Genomic DNA, 24,440 nt, shown 5'->3' on the forward strand with positions numbered 1-24,440 from the left:
TAAAGCCTTTTACGTTTTCTTTTTTTAATGCATTACTGTCAAGTGCAAGTAAAGAGGTGCCACAGTCTGTAACTTCGCAGTCAATAAAAATATTTTCAGCAACGCTTTAGTTACCATCTGGAATTTCTGCTATTAATATTTCAGAAATTGTACTGAGCTATTCCTTAAGAACATAATTTAAAATTTATCCCTGGGAACTGATGTACTAATTGTAATACCAACCTTGGTTCTGCAATTCTGTTCATCTTACTGCACTATGATCACTTGTTTTCAATCACATTTGAAATCATGACTCTACTAATTTTTTTTTCTATGTTTACAATTCATATTTAGTTCTCAGAAGAGATTGGGAAACTTGAAGACAAAGTAGAATGTGCCAATAATGCTCTGAAAGCAGATTGGGACAGGTGGAAGCAAAATATGCAGTGTGATATGAGATCGGCATTCACTAATATGGCTGACAATAATCTCCATTACTATGAAGAGGTAAAACCCTTTCTCATAGCATTTTTTTCATTAATTATTTCAGTGGAGAAATCAATGCACTGTATCTAAAGAAGATATTTTGCATCTTAGTTTGAACTTGTGTTAACTTCAGAATAAGTTTTTGTGGGCAGAGGGAGGCAGTTATCCGTAATTTGACATGTTTTAAGTAAAATGTATTTTATTTGTGCCCAAGTGGTTGATCCTGAGTTCATCATCGACAGAGGGCAGTCTTGTTTTACTAACCACAAGAATTTGGAAGATATTTTTGGATTCAATGTCAGCTGCTATATTTTCAGCCTTTTGCCGTAACTGCACGAAGAAGCCCCAACATTTTACAATGATTTTGTATGAGGAAAACATTTAAATGTAATTCCTTTTCGAACAGCACATTCAGAAAGTTATTTCTCTAAGGGATTGTCGTTCATGAAATAATCAGAATTTATTGCAGTAAAGAGTATCAATACAATTTTGAGCGGTCAGTACAAAAAGCTTATTACACATTTTTATAAGATACACACATGTATGCAGTTACTAAATTAAATCTTTTTATAACTGAAACTTAATACTTTGGGAAGAAATAAAAATGGCTGAAATAAAATTTTAATTTAAACTCAAATGCCATGGCTAACATTATTGGTAAGAATTCCAAGTAATATACAGTAAGCAACAGAACTTCAAAACATTTAACAAAATCTCTTAAGCATTCTGTGAAATTTCTTCATAGGAAACATGTTGATTGAAGTGCTTATTTTGAAAATATCCCATATATCTCGAGTTTTTTTAAAGAACTTCTCTGTATTGGAAAAAGGAGTACAGTTAGCTATCTCTTAATCATAAATCAGTATTCTTCACAGAGACATGTTGATATCTGTAACTTCAAATCCCATATTCTGAACTTTTTATGGCTTGACTATTAGCTTCAGTGTAAAATCAGTGTCCTGATTTTAGAAATCATTTTGTCAGAACATAATTGAAAAGACAGAGCTCATGATCATCAAGTCTAATTAATTAGCATGCAGCCTGTGAGATGCACGGACATTGACAATCTGTTGTTACATATAAAGATCAAAATATTTTCTGAAATCAGGCAGCAAACTTTTGGCATCCTCTCACATTTTCTTCAGTTGCTGCTGATCTCTGGCTTCTATATCATGAATATGTATGTTAAATCAATGCTAAATATACTGGAATGTTTTGTTCATGAATGATTAGCTAAATTAAAACACAAAAATAATTCATTTTATCTTTTTCCTGTCTAAAACTGCTTTTTTCTGAATTAGAATTTTAATTCAGAATGCCAAATCTCATACTATACATGAAATTACTATCGTTAAGTCACAAACTGCAAAAAATGGTTCAAGTATTTTTGTAACTACTAGTGGTTTTCTTAAATAGCCTCTGAAATACTGGACAAGTTGGTTTATATTGAAACATTATTCTTTGTTGGTGCTTTTCTTACATATTGAAATCTGCATAAAATATTTTTGCTGTTATGTGTTGATAGATCTAGAATTTAGAAAAAAATACCTTATCTTGCTGCATTGGTTTTAATAATAGTAAACATTATGCTAACTTGTTTGAAATGTGAGTGCTTATCATTTTGTTGTTGTTGTTTTTAACAGAAACATTTTATTTTAATACTGACATTCAAGAGATTTCTGTAAAATTAATACTCAGTTTGGGAGTTTAAATCTAACGTGTGCGTGGTTTTTTTGGAGACCTGTGGTTACTAACAATGGTTAATTATTGGAGAAGTGATTACAGTCAGAAGCTCTTCTATTACAAACTATAGGTGTTGCACTCCTGAAAACAGCAGAAAAAGAAACACTAGCATCTGCTTTCCCTGTTTAGAAGTAAAACCTCAGGAAGGGATTCTCATAATCCTTAGCATCAGAATACAGTTTTTATGCTTTCCATAAAAAACAAAATCCTACCTGAAACACAATCTTTTGAGTAAGAATCTTTCCTTTGTTTCTACAGCTGTGGTATCACCAATCTCCTTCTGTCTTTCAATGCTTCAGTAACGAAGGCACTAATTAATGCCCAGTGTTCCAAATGTATAGGTGCTCTTATGTAGACCCATGAGAATGATGTCCTTCCTGGGATAATGTGCAAGATGTCTTATAATACATTTGAATATGATGCCATTTGGTACCCAGTGTTACCACGACTGACCAATCACTTAGAATTCCTGTAGTTGGTCTCAAGAGTTCACGAAGTTCTTTACTGCCTGTCCTTTTCTTCCAGAAAAGAGTTGAAAAATATTTTAGTCTCTCTATATTCAAGACTTAAAGCCAGTAACATACTATATTAAAAACGACTGTAAGTGCATTGCTAAAACAGGGAGGATTTTCTGAAATAATATGAAAAGGTTTTAAGTTAAAAAGGAAGTAAGGACTTTACTCCAGTTTCTGAAGAAAACAGCATCATTTTGTTTGCCTTACAGAGAATAGTTCTTGAATGAAGTATGTGTTAATGCAGTACCATTTATTTTACTGCTTTTTCCCATGCCTCAGGTATGACACAACTGTCTGAAGCAGCACAGCTCAGTTCAGAAGAGATGCCATCTTCTGAATGGTTGAAATCACAAACTGTCCACAGGGTGGAGCATAGAGCTGAGAAAGCTGCTTGTCACCGCGAGTCTTTGCACTAAGTTAGGTATAGATATTCTGCAGCTCCCTGAGGATAAAGCATTACTAAAACCAAAACAAGATACAAAGGAGTAGTTGCTGTTGTTATTTAGCTAGGGTGTCTGAAGTCTTCCTGGTTCATACTAGCCAACAATCCAGGCAACCAGGAATGCTGAACTTTGGCTTCAAAGAGCAATAGTGATTAAACATTTACTACATTTTTCCTTTTTTTTTTCCCTCATGTTTACCGTAGTCTTCAGGATATTTACATAAAAAAAAAAAAAACACACATTTAATTTTCTCAGAAAATAACTTTGTTAACATATTCTATTCAGAAAAAAAAAAAAAACAACACATCTGAACAAGTGGGTAGGTTTTGCAGCACAATCCAAATACCAGTCAGATCTTGTAAATCTAGCAAATATACCAGAGTTTGGTTTTCCATTGCTTATAAAGTACTCTAGTAAACGCAGGAAGATTGTGGGTTGTGGTTTTTTTTTTTTCATAATGTAGAATGATATTTAATTTATTTTGGCATTGAAATAACATGTTTTTCCTTGTGCAAGGATGCACCTTCTTTTAATGTATAGCCTCTAATTTTGTTTTTGCCATGTCAAACTAATCCTGTTTAAACCTTTGCAGATTAATCTGATATAAAGCTAAACTTATCTTTGATAGGGTAGTGAGATTCTTATCGGCATTGACACAGCTTACTGTTTTCCAGAAATATAAATTTCTTGATTTTCTAAACTGTTCCAGACCTAATTTGGCTAGTTCCTGTGACCTACATTGTCATGCAGGCATAAATTGATCCAATAGATTCATTAGGTCAAAACAATACTCCTTCCCCATTCGAGTAACTTCCCTCTAACTCCAAAGCCTATATGTATCTGTCTAGTATAAGCTGTAGAAAAATAGATGAGATTTGTTGTTTACCCTGGAGGCCTCTGTTGTGATGCATTTAACTAGTCATTTGGTTGTGTACCAAAGTCAGCTGCTTATGCATGTTGATCACATCCTACTGTAGGAATTTAGGAATTCCCTACCCAGGAATTTAGTTAACAAACTTCATGTGATTTTCAAAAGCTCCCACATGGCTGAGCCAGTTTGTCTCTGTGAATGCCGTTTCAAAGCCTGGGTCCATCTTTGAACCCTCAGTCATTTCAACCATAAAAGTTTCTTATACATACTTTTATGAAGGCTTTGTTGTTCTGTTTTTTTTGTTTGTGTGTTTTTGTTTGGTTTTGTTTTGTTTTGTTGTTTTTTGTGTTTATTTATTTATTATACTAGGAATCAGCATTTTTCTATTTCTATTGACTCTAGTTTTTGTTTCCTTGCACCCAGACACTGTGAAAGTGATTTTTGTCTCTCTCACGTATGGAAGACTACGTTTTCAGATTCTTCTCTAGGAAATGTTATCATAAAGGGTATTTTTAAGGTTTCAACCATGGAAAATTAGGGAACTGGAACAGAAACACATGGCATGTGACACATTGCTTCTGTTATCATCCCTACTACATGTTCTATTTTTATATCTCCTTTTTAGTAAGATATGCAATTGTAGTATATGGAAACCTCTCGCTGCTATTTCTAAAAATGGTGTTGCAGAACAGACGTGTGACCTGCAGTAATAGTCAGAATATTTTAGGTAAAGTAGCCTTATTTAAGCACTTGCTGTTTCATTTTGTATATTTAGGTTTTGTTATGTCTTCTGTGCAGCTTTTACAAGTAATTGGATTATGAATTTCAATCCTATGCAAGCACATTTCATTTCCTGCATTTGTTTTTCTTTCTTTTTTTTTTTTTTTTTCCCTTTCTGTCTCCTTTGTGAAAGCTGGCTGATCCTCTGTTTAGATCTCCATTTTTACCCTCACAGGAGAACCAAGTAAAATCATACTGTAATAATGCTGAAGTATACATCACTAACAAAATGTCATTTATGCAGTTCATGCTTCACAATATAAAAAGCTTGAGCCTAAGGCACAGAGACCTAGTTTTGTCTTGGTATGGTTAATTATAAAACTTGTCAGCTGTAGCAGCACTGTGATGTCTGCCAGTGAAAAGAGCATTGCTCTTACATTTTGGAAAATATGTTTTGGTTACATAAATTAGGATAAATAAAAACAAAGTGACTTGTATACCTGAAAAAATGCTCTGCATCTTTGTCTGGAAAGGCTTCAGTAGATTATATTTATCCGGGTAAGCAACATAGTGTGACTGCATTTTAAGACATGCATTTTGGATCAGTGTTGCAGAGATAATAGATAGCCATTTTTATATTCCAGCCAGTATATATGATATATATATATATATATATATATTTTAATTCACATTACTGAAATTACAGAATGGCAAGACATGAAGTTACATGGTATAAATTAAGCTGTGGTTCAGAAAAAAATGTCATTCAACAACAAAAGACTGTTCAATGTAAAATTATTGCATAAGTTTAGCTGCACTGTTTGTTGCCAGACTTGAAATGGCAGAAACCTGGTACTTTGGTAAGAAACATCAGCAAGCCATGGGTTACCTAGTGATAGGCTTGCCACGATTCTCAATAATACTCTATGATTTATATAGGTTTGCCAAGATGCCAACACTAATTTAAACCAAACTGAACCAAAGTCATATAGCTTTCTTGTTTGTTTGTTTGTTTTTTTACTTTTACTGACTACAGTGCTGGTGCTTCAAATCAAAACAATAGCTTATACAGTTATGAATACATTTTTCCATTAGGAGAGAAACATTTGTTGTAAAGATGACAGTCTCCCCCCAGCCTTCTGCCTTTCTGGTCCCATTTCTTTCTCATTACTCAGGGGAAAAAGGAATTATCTGTGTGTTTAGAAAAAATGTTTTAATTTAACTTGGAAAGAATATTGAGTATACTACAGGAATCCATAGAGATTATGAAGGAACTGTGCCTGACTGTGCTTTCTGTTCGGAGGAGATCTTTGCCTGTAACTAAAGGGAGAGATTAAAGAAGGGCATAATTAATGTTAGCATCTCCCGTGATAACACATACAATTACGATGCTCACACTGTGTGCTTGTCATTATGGAAAAGTGACCTTTACAGCTCACTCAGCATGTTGGCTAACATTTTGCATATCACTGAGCTGCCTAGGAAACCATATTTTGCTTTTACCGTAGTCCCACAGAAACAGCTTGTGACAATGCATATGTATTCTATTTTTTTTTTCTTCTTTTTCTCCTTGGCTACCAGTTCTACAGAAATCTGTCTGCTATATTAATATGTATCTGTGTTCTTTTTTAAGTGCCTTGCTACATGGGAGTCCTTCTTAGCATCTCAAACAGTGGATTGTCATGGGGAAGAAGATTCTGAAGACAGGCCTTGAGTACTATCTCTGCTTGATCTCTACCTTTCCATGCAGTTTCTCCCAACCAAAGAAGTGCTTTATATGAGATCAGATATATTGTTAAATGTAACTGTTAAAATCAGTGAAACGCAGGAAACCAGCTTATTGAAAACTCAGGTATTCTAGTCCTGAAATACATTTTGGAACATGCTATATATTGCTTTATATTGCTTAGTTGTGATTTTACATATTTTTATGCAAGTGTTTGCATACAATTGTTTTCATACATATTGCATAACTTGGATATAAAGTATTTTAAATATGTAAAAAATAGCTCGATTTTAATAAAAAGTTTAATAAGAAAAGGCTGTCTTCATTCTCCATTCTAGTCTTTAAGAAGTATTTTGGTATTTTAGAGCACTTGTTATATTCTCTTTGTTGAGTAATTGCCTATATTTGTAAAATTACATAGTGTAGTCTTCAAGGAGCAATTTAGGATTATTTTCATAGATTGTTCTAGTCACCCCATGGCAAAGTGGCATGGGAAGATGCTGAACCTGTTCTGTGAGATTAATACTGCTTTAAAGTCCTGTTAATTCAGTTTTCAGTTTGCAGCATTTACTTGTCTATTAAGCATCTCATTTGACCTTTTTAAAAAGATAAAGAAAAAAATGATAGTTCATGAAGCAGACTATTTCTACACTGATATGTTTGTCAAAGCACTGATCCTGCCAACCCAAGAACTTTGGAGTTTGCCAGATCGAGGCTGATCGATAGCCTTTTACTCCCGCGGCTGACCTGCCTATAATGCTCAACTTCTTCCCTCTTTGGATGGCTGGTATGGAAGTGAAAGAGAAAAAAAAGGAAAAGAGAGTTTTGCATCAAAATGATTCACTAGTGCAATATGCATTGAAGTATTCCAGTCATTATGTATTCCAGTCTATTGTGCTGGGTCTGTCAGTCTGCACTTCTAACTCCTGTAGTTGTTCTCCCTGGCAGTTACGGTGTGAGCAAGCCTAAGTCTGAGTTTGAGATGAATGAGTGCCAGCCTCACCATGGCTCTGGCCTTGTGACACAGCACGGTGCCAGCCTTCACCTGGTTTTGGTGATAATCTGTGATCCTGCTTTTGTCATTCAGCCAACGACTGCAGTTGTTCAGCACTCAGCTGCTCTTGGGTGGCTGTGAACCTGTCCAAGCTGGACATCCAGCTGAGGAGTCATTTTGTGCCTTCGATCTTAAGAAATCTAGATTACAAGTACAGCCTTTTTAGCAGGCCTTACTTTTTACAGGGAAGACTGGTCTCATGCTACCCCATGAAGCGTTAATGAAAATTCAGATCAATCTCTTTGAGCTATAATATTATAGCAAGAAAGATGCTTGTGAAATCCTAGAGGAAGCTCACATCTCTCCCAGACTGGAAAACTCGCAGGAGCTTGCCAGCTGTACAAACCAGAGGCAAGTCAGCATCAGGATGGAGTGTGGCCGTGCCGCGGGGTGCCCTGTCCAGCTGTGCTGGCAGCGGGTGCTCACAGGAGGCATGGAAGAACTGCATGGCAGTGCCGTGCTCTTTCTCCAGCATATCCTTGATGTGATTATTATTATTTTTTTAATGTCAGAGCTTCTATCAATGTGCCTAATAGCAGTAAATGCCTTTCCTTTTTTTTTTTCTTCCATCTAACTTTTTAGGATTTACCACGTTGAGTATGGCTTCTACAAAAGCCATTTCGTATCTGCGCTCATCGTTGCTGCTTTCCTCTGTATTTTCTCATTCTGCTGCAACCAGTGGTCAAAATGCAGGCACACCAGAAATGTCCACATTGCCATAATTATGCTTTGATTTTTTTCCCTCATTCTTTCCTATTCCTGATTTATTTTTTAAAGTACCAGTGAATGCTAAGCTGCTATTTCATAACATTATGTGCTATTCTGAAGGTTACTAAATAATTTAATTTCCATCAGTGTGTATTTATAGGAGAATTGGCTTTTCCTCAGTGAGCATTAATTTGCATTTATTAATTCTGAATTTTGCCTGCTGTTTTTAGCTCCTAATCTCTCAGTAGTGTACAGTCCTATAAACAGGATTATACAAGACAGGCAGCAGTAACACTCTGAATGACAGAGAAGAAAAAGTTCAAGAAAGTGAGCCTGAACAGGCTTACCTGGAAGGATATGAATGTTTAAGTGTAACAAAAAATTAAATAGCATGCCTAAGCTCCTCTGAGAAAAGGCAATATCTGTTTAGTTGGGATGGGAATGCCAGAGTCCGTTGCATTGATTTTTACCTGCATGTTCTGCCAGAGCAGAGAGCTGTCCTCTAAGGTGTGTGGAAATCAGAGCACCAGGAGAGATTTTGCATCCTTATTAAAAACTGGGCTGCAGTTCATCATGTTCAGGCTTTATTTTTAATTTATTTTCCTCTTTAGCTAGGCCATAAGTTATGGGAGAAGACCCACTAGTTATGTAGAGGCTTTCTTGTGATTGAGTTGTTATTTTTCTGATTTTCTAGTAGCAGTATCATGGAAAAACAAGGTCTATTGTTAAGTACAATCAAACGTTCTCTTTGTGTTGTGCAAATAGTTACTATTTTAGAAAACATACTGTGTCTTTAGCCTATTTCCAATGATTGTTAATGTTATGGAGTCTCAACTTCCTTAGGCTAATGCTTAGAAAAAGCTTAAACTATTCTTTCACTCATAATCAACCTGCTTATACTTTGAAATTTCTTTCTGCTGTTTTCAGATAGCTTTGTACAGACTGTTAGCGCCCAACCACTTAAGATGATTTCTGAAGTGCCAGGAGTCTGACTAAGAATTCAACTTTTAGCTGCTTACAGCAAAAACGGTTCAGTCTGGACACCTTATTTTCCTTCTCCAAATTTGCCCGCTGAAATTAAACACTGAAAAGGTGATTCTAATTGTCTAGAAAAGAAGCCAGTGTAAAACCAGTGTGAAGTCTTAGTGTATCTGTCTGCAGAGAGCCCCAAGCAACAGCTCTGAGTGCTAGAAAGTTTCCCATCCAGCCCAGTGTGGTTTTTGTTCTCAAATTTACGCGAGAGCACTTTAAAAACGTTATTGTTTTACTGTAAAACAGAAAATTCAACCTGCACCTCCAGTTTCCTAGCTAGGTAATCACCACCTAGAGAATATATAACTGCCACAGCTTACGAGTTTCTTCTGGCAACCACAAGCAGTGGTTCATGATGAGTTTTATTTTTATCAGGTCTTCAAGACTTGTTACAAGTATTTGCCACGACCAGTGAGTTCTGGCGGGCAGAAGGATGCCCAGGGAGGTGGTGGGACTGCTCTGCAGTGTCCCAGTTGTACCTTCCAGAGGTTTCTGGGCCCAACAGTTGCAGTTTTTGCAGTGGTGCCTTTTTTTGCCCACTACCAGAAATAAGAGCATTGGTAAGTTGTCATGAGTTACTGGTCAGGTAATTTTGCCCATTACAGCATTTTGAATTTATGTACAGACACTTGGAAAGCACTAGTCAAATGATTATTTAAAAGAAAGAAAGAAAAAAAAATAAAGAAAAAGATGCCTTTTCCTCTGAACTCAGCATGCAAATCTCAGCTACTGGTTAACCATAACCAGCTTCCTCAGACAGTATTGTTGCTGCATGCCCAGCACGGCTGCCGGGTTTACTTTCTGTGGTCTGTGGCTTGACCATAAAGAGGAAGATATTCAAGACACAAGAAAAGGTCATTTGTTGAGAATATGCATCCTCTTTCTATGCTAGTGCTTCATATCTGCAGCCTATAAACAATGCATTTCTCTTTTCTGCTAGATTGAAAACACATACAAAGAAATGACCAAAAGGCTTCTCAGCGACCTAACAGGAGCTGTCACCAGTGCAAACTGTCACTAGCAAAGGTAAAGCAGAGACTGCTTGTACTGGTAAGGCATCGGTGGCTCACGGCACTGAATGGTTGGCAATGGTTGCCTGGTGCAGACTCCATCACTACTAGGGCTGAGCTTTAAAAGAATGTCTTTGTTTCAAATATAATGGGAATAATGATGAAAAAATGATGTTAATTTTCCTACAGGCAAAAAGCTCTACTTGGAGTTTTAAAACTTTTGATCTAGACTGTGACATGACGCTGGGTTTTCAGCAGGAATAATTCCTGTGATAATTGTATTGCTTACAAGGTTAGTTAAGGAATAAGCATTGTTATGTCTGCATTAATAATTAACCAAGAGTTGCAAGTAAGCCATTAACTGTCAGATCCAAACTTCCTTGCAATCAAGGCAATGCTGATGTCGTGAAGTGGGTAGGATTCACTGGTCCTTAAGTGTTACAACAGTAAGCCAGCTTAAAGGCAGCTGAGCTGCCTTTCTGAGCTAACTAACTTCTTTATTCAAAAATAGGTGGTTGCAGTATGTTCTAATGGGAAATTATTTAATCCTTAGCGTTAATGTAAATAAAGCATCTCACAAGGCTCTTTTGCAAATGATTTTTTTTTAATTATTATTTGAACTCTATAATTGTGTTCATTTCAATCAAGTTAAGCTTTCACGAGGTGTTGAAAACCTTGTCTCTAAAATGAGAGCTGAACAGGAAGCTCTATATATGTACAAATGTCACAAAGTTGATCACTTTTACATAGGGAACTGTTTGGTCACTCAGTTACAAGCCAAAAACAGTTGTCTTGAGCAACTGCACCTCTTACCCAGGAGCCCATAAGAATTGCTGGGGCCCCACAAAGCTTGTCCTGAGCCCGTAACACTGCTGAGACTGCCTAGATGAGCAGCAGCTCATTGAAGTTTCAAGAGGCTAACGCTTTTTTTCATCTCTTTACTGCTTGATACTTCCGTATACCCTGTCTCTACATATATCTCAGCACAAGAGTCCAAAGCTTCTAGCTAATAAAATCGAAAGAGGGAGGATTATGAGGTTCCCTTTCAACCTAAAAAAAAGAAATTCTATGAATCTATAAAATAAAGCAAAAATAGAGAGTAATTCTATAAAGAGAAAAACCATTACAGGAATTTAGTACATTATTTCCTGATTTTGTCCACTACCAATACCTTTTGCAATAAACAAAAAACCTGGCAGATACTCTGTTTGCTGACAGTAATGGGAGGCTAAAGCAAGGATAGAGAAAGATTTAATCCATTTGCAATTGGGTTCAAGAGAAAATAGCTAAGTCGGAATAGCTCTCTGGAGGCTATGTGCTCATTCACTAACAGGACAGTACGGATTTTGTAAGCAAATTAATTGTGACAGCTTAACATAGTAAAGTCAATTGTTCAATATTTATTGGTGCCTTTCAGCATGTCATTTCATTCCTATAATTGCACGTATTTTGTTACCATTACATTGCATGGAAGAAAAATAATGGAGAAATACAAAAGGAGAGACGCAAAAGCAGGAAAAGCAACTAATTTTGTATTTTTCTGGGATGACGATCATGCACTTGTTAGAGGCACACATTTTTAGACTGCATGCAATTCTTAGACGAGTTTAAAAATATAATACAAATGTAGTTGTGCCTCATTTTTTTCACATATCAGTACAGCTAATGAAGAAATATAGTTCTGCTGAAGACTGAACGTAAGATCTTTTTCGTATTCTAGCCTTTTCTCCATTTCTGAGTTATTGCTGAAGGAGACAGACTCTCAATACAGAAAAGCATCGGCTCTATCCAGAATATCTAATATTCTGGGTCAAACCAGCAAGTGTTACCCAGCTCCTGTTAGAAAATCCACAATTTCTTTTTTTTTCCCACCCTCCTCTTAACTTGCCTTTCCCTAAGAGCTGCAGAGCTGCTTCCTGCAGCTCACGCACTGCTTCCTGCTCTCAGACCCAGCTCCTCTCCCAGGCTTCACAAGCGCTTTTACAGCCACATTCAGAGAGGGGATGAAGATCCCTGATGGAGGCTGGGGGCCTGCTGTGCCGGGCCAAGGAACCCCTGCCTCGCCGAGCTGCAGCGCTGCTGCGGGCTGAGGGACAGGCTGAGGAGCAAAAGGATTGCTCCCGTGCTTGGTCGCATTGCTTAAGGGAGATCACGGGTCATGCTACAAAGATAGAAGTCTATACATATATATATATATATATATATATATACATTGCAGTCTATACATAGATTTGGCAATATAGAAGAGCAGAATATAGGATGGAAAGAGAAAAATATCTTGTATACGATTAAAGGATATTTAATAGTTTAAATTACATTTAGCTTAGTTTTTAACCCCTAACTCAAAATGCTCTTGTTCCTTATTTGTATGGGTTGCTACATACACTGAATGTGTGTTGCATCTGAAGTTTTAAGGGTTGCTATGGGAATTTTAGCATCCCTGCTCAGAAAGTCATCTGCACCTTGACAAAGCTGATCATCATTATTGCTATACATAGTCATCTGCCCTTAGAATCACTTACAGCTGATCTTTATGGAAAGCAATATTATTTCATATCTGGTTTTTAGTGTGTCATCTCATTTATCAAAAGTATTTATTTAGAACAATGATATTGCAAGGTTGTGAAGATTTTTCTTGGGAGTCCCTCTCCAATAACACAGACCCAGATATTATATTGTTCCAATTCCTTATTTGTCTACAGCTAGTTTATAGCATGCATGTAGGATCACACATACAACTCCATAAAATGGCAGCCAAGTGTCACCTAGCACCACCATGTTCCCATAAAGTCAGCAGCTGACATTTAGTTCACTCATCTGCGTGGAGACCTGCTCAGTGCAAGAAATATTTCATTATTAGCTTTAGCTTTTAAAAAATCTGAGACCAATTCAGAGCAGAATTGAGTTCCCTAAGTAATTCTAATCATGCAAATGTATTTATATTGTGCATCTTGTTTTTTGTTCTGTTCATTCATTCATTCTGGGATACGTGAGCATTCCTGATGTGATTGCTGACCATTCCATCATTATGCTGTGATCCAGAATCCACTGAAATGAATGAAAAGACCAAAGACTGTGTTCAGCTGTTCTAATACAGTCTCCCAATTAAGCAACATTCAAATTATTAATAGTATTTGGGGAAAAAAATGCTCATTAAAAAGAAACTGGAGCAGGAAAATATAATCAGTACCTTGACTTCACTCATATTTGGTAGTGATCACAGCATTTTGCCTTTTGTTATAAAAAGGCTGGGGGGGGGTGTGGGGATTTGGGGAGGGCAGCATTTTCCATTGTCTCCTCTTAAGTATCTCAGCTGTTTTCTAGCAGTAGCAACATGTGTTTAGAAGGAAAGCCATAAGGCGTTAATTATAGGGCAGTGTAACAGCTACAAATGCATATTCTACTGCAACATGTTCTCCAGAAGGATGTAATCAATTCACACTGTTTTTGAATGATGTTTCATATTGTGATCTTGTAAACAGATCTTAAAATAGCCTGTTTATAAAGAAAGCTAAATCTCTATAATCAGGAGAGCTTTTCTTTTCTTCCAAATTAACCCTAAAAGACAACTAAGAAGATGGAGGTACAGCAGTTTGATTTTGAACCCCCTACTGAGCTAAAAGAATGTGAATAATTTGAAAGGGCCTTTTTGTTGTTGTTTTTTGTTTGGTTCGGGTTTTTTTGTTGTTGTTTTGAAAAGTGCACAGCCATTAAACAACATATGCAGCAACTAAATGTGGTGTGTCAGAGCGAAAATTAAAATGTTTCTGTAATGCCAAATGGCCATGAATTAGCTAGGATAGTGAACAGTAAGACATTGCTTTGGAGTTCAGTGAAAGAACAAGAAAACAGAGTGGCCATTGAACCAACTTTTGTTGACCAAGGTGTCACTTGTTTTTGTACCATAGTCCTTGTCTCCTCTGGCATATGCCAGCAAGATTGAGCACAGCTGTCAAAAAAAAAAAAATGATCAACGCACTTAAGAGTTTCCATATTTGCTACATATGAGGGTCATTTTGTGTAGCCAGAGCTTCTCATTTCAGTCTCCCATGTCCCAAAACATCAGATGAGGATCCTTGTCTATCTTTCTTATCATTGCTCTACAAAGACAAGTTCATAGGTATGTTGATGAATAGGGCAAGAAGGTACATCTATATGGGAAATACTAAGTCTTTTTATAGTTATAAGCCCTTTCAATAAATGCCTCTTTTCAAGGGACTAGAACTAGAAGTATTAGAATTGCCTACCAAGTGTGTTCATCTAATCTCTTGAAGTTGATTAGGACACAAAGATATCCCCATCCTGTGGCAGAGAGCAAAAAAAAGCTTCTCACTTTTCCAATTCTTCAGCAAAATACACACAGTAGAAACAAGAAAGTCTGTCAGTTCTATTGGTCTTTTCTGTTTCTTAAGTTTTATCATGTATGTCTGTAGCATATGGGTATAACTAATTACATTTTCTGAGCAGATGTGCAAAAGATGGATTGATATGCCAAGGCTGGGAAATGTCCAATGAGGAGGAGACTGGTTTGCCCATGACAGATTTTGTAAATGAGACATTTACGGAAATGACGAACATAAAACATCTATTTCATTTTAATATGTTATTCTTGAGGTCATAAGAACTATTTATAGACACCATTAAGTGGACCTTATTTTATTGAATTAAATTCAGAGATGGCATTTATCAGAGTATGCTCCAAACATGCAGGAGCCCAAGTCCATTGTCAATGGGGAAAATGTGTAATGTGTCTCCATTTCCATTCCACTTTTAGAAAAAATAGTGGTTTTTTTCTAAATCTGTATGGAATAGGTTATTTTTTTAAACTTGTATCCTCTCTCCTCTCTTCCATTTTCTACTTACTGTTAAAAAGGAAGGTAATTAGGAAGGGATTTGGAAGGGGAAAAAAATGTTAACTCCCTCTCTCCCACAATTTTTTTTTGGCAAATGTTAAGATGAACAGGTAAGACTAGCGAGAATCTGTACACACTGCACCTGAGTAAAAGAGCAAACAAGGAATTAATGACATTTTTGTTTGAAGCGTTGTCAGAGGAGATTTGCCTGACCACTCAGACATGCTTAATGGTGTCACTGCTAATGCTGCTGAATAAGCGTACCCATAGCGCACCAAGAGTCTTATGGATCCTGCCCTTAAAAGTAAACAATCCTATTGTCCCAGTTCAGTATTCATCTGGTGAGAAAAGTCACTCTGAGAAATAAAAGTAATGCGTTATTTGATATTCAAAATAGTACTTTTCTCTACGTGTTACAGCCCTTTAGTATTTCAGTATGTCTGCTCGTATAATCCCCTTTAGTCAGATCTAGGTATGTTCCCACCTGGCTATCTCTAGGGGGTTTTCCTTCATTTTTAAACAGAGCTGAAGGATGTTTGGGAAGTTTATATATTCTCTGTAGAGAAAGAACCAAAGAGGAAAAGTATTTTGCCTCTCAAAGAGAATCGTAGTTGTCATACTTTTTTTCCCCCCCGTTAATCTCTTCATTATTATTCACATATCTCAAATCTGTGTGTTCACCTTCTCCAATTTTCAGGTGCTTTTCCTTCATAGTTAATTTCTTTCTTCATTTCAAAATCCTTCATTTCTCTCCGACACCATGTAATATTTATTACATTGGTGCTAAAGCTGTATGAATAATTCATCATCTATTTTGCCTCTTTTCCTATTCAAGTATGGCCCATAATGCTTTATTTGAAATATTCATTATTTGAGATGTGTTGCTGAATAATTTTTGCAAATAATTCTTGGCCTGTGTATTGTTCAGAGGTGCAACCAAAAATCCAAGTGGTAATGATTCAACACTTTCATCCACCAGTGAACAACACACATCCCCTGATGGAAGCTCTTGTAATCCAGTGCTGAAACTGCTCTTCAATATTCGCTTACAGATACTGAAATTGAGAAAAAGATGCCCACCCCAAAATGCATATTTTTAGACTGCTTGGAAAGGAAGGACATGAGAGTCAGTGGCCAAAACAAACTCACTGAGCAGCAAGAGTGATAGCAATAGGAACACTGCTGCTTCTACAACGACTCAATGCGCTGCCTCTGCTGCCTTCATTCACTTACTCCCTTCCCTCCTCGGAACCTTCAAGCAGCACCGGTTACCCAAGTGACAAGCTCCTTACAGTGAAATGTTGCACCTACAGTTTATGTAGCCAGCTTTGAGGAAGGCTGAAAGAGCTAACACTGCTACTGAGAGCAGCAGCTGTGCTGGGAGTTCCCCGTGTGGGCATCAATGCTGGTACCAGCGAGAGGTCAGCATCGATCCCGGAGCAGAGGGATTCAAACGAGAAGCTTCAGTAATATTCTGCCACATATTTTTCAGGCATTAGTTGCAGCCAGGGTATGGGCACTGTGTTTACACGGATGAGGGATGCCAGTGTTTGGGGAGCAAAGTGCTGGGCTTTCAGGAGGCTGAAATCTGGTGGGATAAGCAGGTCCTGTGCCCTGGTCCGTGGCTGCAAGCTGCCCCACCTGCTGTCACCCTCTGCTCTCATCAAGGAACAGCCATGCCCAAGTGTCACGAACTAGAAACCTCTCTTTTATTGAGACCATGAAGGGAACGTGACCTTTGCCTCCTGGCAAACCCACCCCTTGTGTCCCCAAACTCTGTCTTGTTTCTGCACCCTATCAACAGCTGCCTGTGCTTTCTTGGCTGATTTAGATTCTTCAGTGAGAAAATTGCTGCCATCACAAAATAGCGACTACAGATTTCAGTAGTATCATGGTTATTTTTCCAGGCGTTAATGTAAGCATCTATGCAAATACTGCAATTACTCAGATTGTCAGCTTTCAAGGCTAGGGGTATGTTTCAGTTTGGTTGATAAGGCACCTGACATCACCATCCTGCTCGGAAGTTGGGACTTCTACTTGCTGCTACAGTGGAATTAATATTTACCTCTGCACGTGTATTTTTGGTATGTCCTTGGGATGCAAACTAGTCATGTTTGTAGTAGGAGCACACAGGCATAGCAAACACAGGGCTAATCCCCAGAAAATTGTCACCTATAAAATGCAGTAAAGCTGTTTGCAAAATACTGTCAAAGTTAGTCTCAATGACATTTCCCTTGCAGGGAGGAGGGTGCTTTTAATTTAATTGCTAATTAAGAGTTCAATCATATACTGCTTAATATTTCCAATTTAGTACTAATTGAACATTAAGTGATATAATTGCCACAGAAGTCCCTGACCAAACTGGAAGACGAGGCATAGGGGGCAATCTTTCCCAGCATCAGGGCTCGCTCTGTGCTGATGCCAATTTTCCACCTCTTCCTTTTGTTAGCAATGCTACGTGGCAAGAGCTGACCCTCAGGGCTAGCTTCTCTGGAATAAAAAATGGGAATTTAAAGCTGTGTGGCTCTCTGCTGCGGTCTGAGAGGGGCTGCCTGGGCTCTGCAGGCTGTAGGAGCATGGCCAGGGCAGCAGGCAACGAAACACCATGCGGGAGAGCCAGCGCTATCACAGGGAATGTGCTTGGCAGAGGAGAGAAAAGAAGGTGCTCTGTTACGCACCAAAGCAAACAAGGGGGAGCTACTGGGGAGACAGTAATTTCTAATAAATCCTTGATATATATAAATATATATATAAGGGACACTATGAAGTAGGCAATTGGTACTGAGAAGTAATTGATTACAGAAGCTGTGACTTTTTCAACTCATCATTTTTTTCTGTTAGGCTGAGCTGTCACCCACTGTGGCCAGAGTCCCTGGATGAATGTGCATCCTGTAATTAATTATTACTTATTCTTTTTCTGTCTGACCCCTGGAGTTGTTTTTTATAAACTGCAAATTGTCAGAATCTGATTCGCATTCAGCGCTCTTGACAGTGGGAATAATCAGAAGAATTCACTTAACAAACATGGATGATAAAATAAAATGTCACATTTTATTACATACTTTTGTTCCATCTGTCTGAACAATTTTGAATGCCAGATTTAAAGACGTGCCAGCAGGCCACGTCTTTCAGGGGTGCTTGCACATGGCTACACTGGCTTTTAGCATTTGCTTTCTATTGAGAGGGATAATTTGGTGGCCTGGTAAATTCCTGGGAGGGGGCAAGGGCACGCGTGCTGGCCGGGGGCACTCGCCCCTGCTGCCAGCTCCTGGAGCCAGCCCGTCCCCAGCTGACATGTGCTGCTCGCGCCGCACGGGCCCAGCGGGAAGCGGTGTCACTGCTCCCAGGTGGCTTCTGACGGTCACCATGGCTTACCTCTGGAAGACACTGCAAGAGCACCTCTGTTACTGGGGGCTTTTTCTATCACTCACAGTCTTTCTCAAATTCGCTTATCAAAGAGCAAGGCTTTGGAAATTTTCAGATTGCCTTTAAAACATTTGTGTTGTCATCAGTGGGCAGAGCAGTGGTGGCCGTGGGTAGGTGGCAGGTCCTGGCGTCATTTTTGCTCTGATGAGCAGTCCCCACCTGACTGCTCCTGTTTCACTCCGGTCCTTGGTGGGGATGGACATGCCAGGCCCACCCCATCTTCCTCACTAAGGAGGGAAGTGAATCCACCTCAGCCCTGAAGTCCCTCAGAAGCTGTGGGTTTTAAAGTTCAGCTCAAACTTGAAGCGTCTTTGATGTATTTTCAACTTCAAAAATGCTGTGAAAAAACGAACAGGAAAAAAGACCCAGAGGAAATAACTCAGTAGAGAAAAAAAGATTGGGAAATGGAGCAGAAGGAGGTAGAATAAAAAATGTAGAGAGTCTCCGATCAAAGGGATGAGAGAAGAAGAGAAAAAAGAGATGATGAATAAGTAACTGCTACACGCTCCATGACACCCTGCTTGCCGTGCCAGCACTGTGGCTCTCTGGCTTTGGTGCATGGAGGTGACAAGGCGCTGCGAGAGCCCCACACTGGGCATGAACCTCCTGCCTGGCCCAGGGACAGCGCTCCTATGTGGCACAGCCCCTCGCAGTGGGCAAGGGGCAGCCCATGGAGCTGCCAGCAGCAATGCTAGCTCTGCGTCCACCCCACAACAATGGGGTCTCGTTCCCCGCTTCACCCTTTGCCATGCTGCTTGTATTCCCTTTGAGATGTTGGCAATCAGTCAAAATACGTAAAAGACAAACAAACAAACAAACCCCGCCATGTTTAGGAGTGGAGAACAGTGAGACAGTTCCCTCCACACGCGCACACAAGCCTCAGATGGAGAGACCTTGAAAGGTGCAAAATTTCAGCCCACAGATCCTTAGCACTTGCTGAAAATAAGATCTTCTACCTCAAATCGCCAGCTACTTGGAAACATAGGACATAAATATTTATGTGGCTTCTCATGGAAATTCCGATTGCATTTCAAGGTCGAAATTTGCACTTATTTTCAAATAGTCACAATAATATCTTGCTTTAAAAAAAAAAAATCTTTTATTTCAGCTGATTTAGGCGTATGTGTGGAGACAGGCAAAAGTGTGAAGGCACCATTGAATCTCTCTCTCTTGGGCCTTAATTTTCTATATGGAATTAATTAGAGTTGGGCTTCCCAAGAGCCAGAAGTAAAATATTCATATCTGTTTCTGTGAACTAGAAAGCAAGATGGTAAATTGATTTGGCTGGCTTTGAGGCACCTAATGTATTTTTCAGCCTTTCATTTAAAAACTGGCTGTACAATGGTAATGGTCACAGGAGAAAATGCCAAGTATTTCTCAAGTTAAAGCTCATTTTAAAAGAATATCAGGAAATAAGAATACTGGAGCCAAACATGTCACGTATTTTAACAACCACTGAGCTTGGTTTTACTGAAAGAGAAGATGCTGAACTGAATAAATACTCCATCTGACCATACCAAATCCAAGACATTGATTTTTTCCCCCCCCGGCTAAACTCCTATCTTCATGCTTGATCTCCTCAAATAATACTAGAATCAGGGCCGTTGCTCTTGAAATGATGTAGGTTATGAGGGGAGATAACTGGAATATTTGGATTTAAAGATGAAAACTTTGCTAACTGCAGGCTACTATTGGTTTTGCACCCTGCCAGCGAGTAAAGCATGGATTAGCCTTGCAGAAATACCCCCGACTGACTGTGCTCACGCCTTGGGGCGGGTTTTGATCAGACTGATTGTTCCATTAAGCTCCCAATCTGGTGAGAAGTCACACTACTGATTTGCATGCTCATAAAAGAATTAGCAGAGCTGTTGCTTTGAAGTTCAATCATCCATGTGCATGTTTAAAGCAGAATATTGAAAATGCATTGTGCTGTTTGCACAGCTGCAGAGAGCTAAATACACGGGATGTTTGCAGGTTTGCTATGGGACTTTCCACCCAGCCAGGGAAACACAGAGCTACTGTGAAGTCTGCAGATCTAAATCATGGGCAGGCACTGAAGCAGAAGTGAAGCTCTAAAGAAAGTTTATAGCTTCATTTGTGGACATTGAGGATAAATTCAACAGGCCACTTAAGTGTTTATATTATGAGGTGCCAGCTGCAGCTCTATAGTTGAGGCTGAATTGAGCTTTGAATTTAAATCAGGGGTTCAACTATGTTATGTATGTGGATGATGCGGTTTCCTTTCTTTTTTTCCTTGTCTCCAAATTTACAGTACTCGGTCTTTGAGTACATGATGGGTTTCCCAGGAACTAACAAGTAAATCATGCAGCTAAAGGTTAAAATTAAACTGTAAAATAGATCCACTTTGAAATTAGATTTTGTTCAGAATACTACTGATTTTTTCACATTGTTATCACTGTTTAAACTGTTATATGATTAAAAATAAAACAAACAGATTGGCCAAGGTGAGTTGCAGCAACTGCTGTCTATGCAAGGCACTTGGTATCTATGTATTATTTTATATCCTTCATCCTTACATAATTGGCATAATATTTCATGGACTCCTCTTTACTGCTTTTGGCCACTGCACCGCATTCTGGCATCAGGTCACTGTTGCAGAGAACAGGAAGGACCACTGCAAAAGAGACAGGCATGCCACAACATTTATCTACAAGCGAGGAAGATATTTTGATATGACTTTTATAGTTATTACTAGTGACTAATCAAAGTTCCAGCTCAGCATCTGAGGATCAGCATTTCTAATTTGCTGCCTGCCTAGCTCTTAATCAGGGCAGCATCTTAACATCAAGGACTCTCCAGCCTGTGGCATTTGTTCCAGGAATGTGCTTCCTCTGAAAGTTAAGAGAAACAGACAGATCTGATCACAAGGAAACATAAATATTACGGCTCTGATGTTATCAAAATTAAATGACTGCCTTTAAACATGCTACTTTTCCTATAGCAGAAACAATTACAAAGGGAAATACAAGTGAGGAAGGTTTTTCGAAATGCAGTAAGTAACCAGGAAATCTCATGTATGAAAATCCACAGCGTTTTGTACAATTTCATGCACTGATGAATCTTTGCCAAAAGGAACAGAATTCCTTCAGGTTACAGCTGTACATGTAATTAACCACCTCAAAATGATAACCCAAAGGAATTCAGCAGTTTGCCCCAAAACGTCATCCTCTTGGGTCTTGTGGCAAACTATCTGTTATGCAATAAGCCTGAGACGTTAGAGTCAAGTCTGCTCAATTTGCACACACTGTATTCAGAGAGCCACATCTCTCACAAAGGAAAAACCCCAGTGGAAGAGATAACAATGTATTTATTTTATTAAAATACTACTGTTCCTCATAAAGCTAAGTTTGGGGTTAATCGGATATACAGCAGTCTATTATTTTTTGTTTATGAATTATTGGAAAAGCATCAGGCCCAGGTGCAGTCACAGCCCCCGAGCAGGCTTGCAGATCAATAGGAAAATTGATCCGGTCTCTCCACAGCACACCTCTTATTCATGCTGCGTTACAAGTTATACAACTTAAACTAAATCAGGCAAAGCACATTAAGATTACAGCTGATTTCCAGCATCTGCTAAACACATCTAGCCTTGAAACCACACTTTCACTAAGTGCACCACAGCCATGCTTTCTCCTTCCAGTGATTCACGTTGTTGCAATCTGTAGAATCAGATAATTCTACAGTTAATCGTCTGTCTGCATTTAGCACTGCAACAAATAATGCCTTTTCACTTTATTGTAATTTTTTAAATATTCAACACTATTCACACTCCTATTGAAAATAAAATTCCATAGTTTTTAATGCTGGAAAGAATTCTGGCTAGCAAAGAAAATCCATAAGAAGCAATGCTAAACAAAAAGAAAGTTCAAAGAATTCAAAGAAGCTGATGTCAAGCCTGCAGTCCACTCCCACACTTGGTTATCCCAGTGGACAGAGATAAAAGATGGGTTTTGCAACATATGCAGAGGACTAATAGACCATACCAATGTTGAATGTGATACTATACAAAGATCAGATATTGCCCGCATCTCACTTCTTTATAGCTTCCTTCCTGACCTGTCATGTTTAAATTATTATTTTCCTACTATAACTTATTAAATGAATACATACATTTCTTAAACAGAAACCAAGAGGGGCATTTGTATGCCTTGCTGCTAAATGCAGAGCAACTGTGGATGTTGCCTACTGTAACAGCCATGAAAGTCAAGGGGGACATGAAACACATCACGGATGACTCCAACGTCCACTCCTCACATTATGCCCTGCTATGATTTATGTTATTTTCTTTACCTTCTTACATTCAGTATATTATTTGCTAGCTATACAAATAATGTTTGCCAAACTTTCTGCAATATTGCCCTGTTACAACAGGAGTTCACCTTGGGTATTTATCACTAACCAAAACCAATTCTACAACCCAAACCAAGAGTCTATCTGTATGAAGTGTTTGAGTATTTGATCGGGCAGAAAGCTGAAATGATGCTATGTTACTGATTTGTTCACTTCCAATCTGAACAGTTCAAATTGTAAATACTGAACATTTCTATTAAGTCATTTTTTAGCTAAATCCTGATGCAGGATTTGGAAATGTTGACTAAACCCAATCTATGTAGTCCAGTGTGTTCTCTCTGGTGGATATCAGTGCTGGATTTTCATAAGAGGCTGGGTAAGAGCAAATATGAAATAATAATCCTATAGGAGAAGTCCTCTCTTCAGGGCTATGGTTAGCTCCTCAGTCTAATAGTTTAATTATATTGTAAATAGCTTGAAATCCTATCTACAATAATCATGAACATTTCCATCTTCTAATTTGTTTTCCTGAATCACACTAAGCTCTTAGCTTCAGCAAAACTCTATGGTAATAGATGCCTGGAGTTAATTTAAAAAGTCATAAATTTTAAGCTTGTCTCATAGAAAAAAATCCTTTGTACATATGATAACACCTCTGGAGGAACTGTGGCTTCTCCTTTTCTCACTTACAGACTTTCACCATAGCTTCTTTTATTTGTTGCCACTCCAAAGTGCATTCAGAATTCCTTTGGAAGGAAATGTCTGGTTTGCAAAATTCTTACCTGAATACATTCAGGAGAATTGCACAGATAAATAAAAAAGGCTGATCTCATTGTGTGAGATATTCAATTCATGTAGTCATTTCTGTGACGTTACTCTGTTCTGAAGAGCACAAATTGATGATAGTCTTATTTCATTTTCTCAACTTGAAGTGTTCATTTATGGCATTAAGAGGCAGAATTTCTGTGGAGATTTTGCCCCCAAATGAGTATGGGGACTCACCACATAATATTTGTTTCTCTCAATAATTTTCTTTTTCTTTGATAAAGATATATTCCGTTTTCTAGACAAAATATTTTGTTTCTCTTCCCTTGAAGCAAAATGCAATGCCCTAATGAAGATAATTTTTTTCTCCATATCCTCATTTGCTGAGCAAGGCGCACACACTTGAAGACAGGTACCACCACAGTCACAGTACAGCTGTGAAGGGTGCACAGCGCTGCTGAATGGCTGGCTTTAACACCGGGGTTGTCCAGCAGCTGGAAACCTGCCTCAGCACAGTCCGGTGCTTTCTGTGTTCACACAGGCCAAGCTCCTGCGCCCCCAGCACGGTGGCCATGGGAGAAAGTGGGTGGTGAGAGGGCCCCAGCTCGAGTTATGACATGCAGCAGCTGCCAAACACACATGATGGAAGAGGCGGCAGAGCAAAATCACCAGGGTGGAAAAATCAGTGATCAGAAGCCCAGAATGACTTTGTGGAAGAGAGGAAGCCTGTTGTGACAGCCATGGGCAGGGGTAGCTGTAAGTGGTTACAAATGTGCACTGCGCTCACTAATGTCAGCA

The 24,440-nt window shown here is 38.5% G+C and overlaps 2 protein-coding genes across 2 annotated transcripts in view; one reads left to right on the top strand and one right to left on the bottom strand.

Moving 5' to 3' along the window:
- The window catches only part of SNX7 (sorting nexin 7), a gene marked incomplete at its 5' end in the record, with an annotated part of 28,536 nt that extends 21,739 nt beyond the window's left edge, over window positions 1-6,797 (top strand). The window contains 2 exons of the mRNA XM_083846410.1: window positions 334-486; window positions 6,391-6,797. Of these exons, the coding sequence (XP_083702536.1) occupies window positions 334-486; window positions 6,391-6,471 (234 nt within the window). The 3' untranslated portion in view covers window positions 6,472-6,797. The remainder of the gene's footprint in view (window positions 1-333; window positions 487-6,390) is intronic.
- PLPPR5 (phospholipid phosphatase related 5) overlaps window positions 1-24,440 on the bottom strand; it is a 113,133-nt gene that overhangs the window by 5,814 nt on the left and 82,879 nt on the right. The window lies entirely within an intron of this gene.

Source organism: Anser anser (genome assembly GCF_964211835.1).
Source record: "Anser anser genome assembly, chromosome: 8".
Classification (NCBI taxonomy): domain Eukaryota; kingdom Metazoa; phylum Chordata; class Aves; order Anseriformes; family Anatidae; genus Anser; species Anser anser.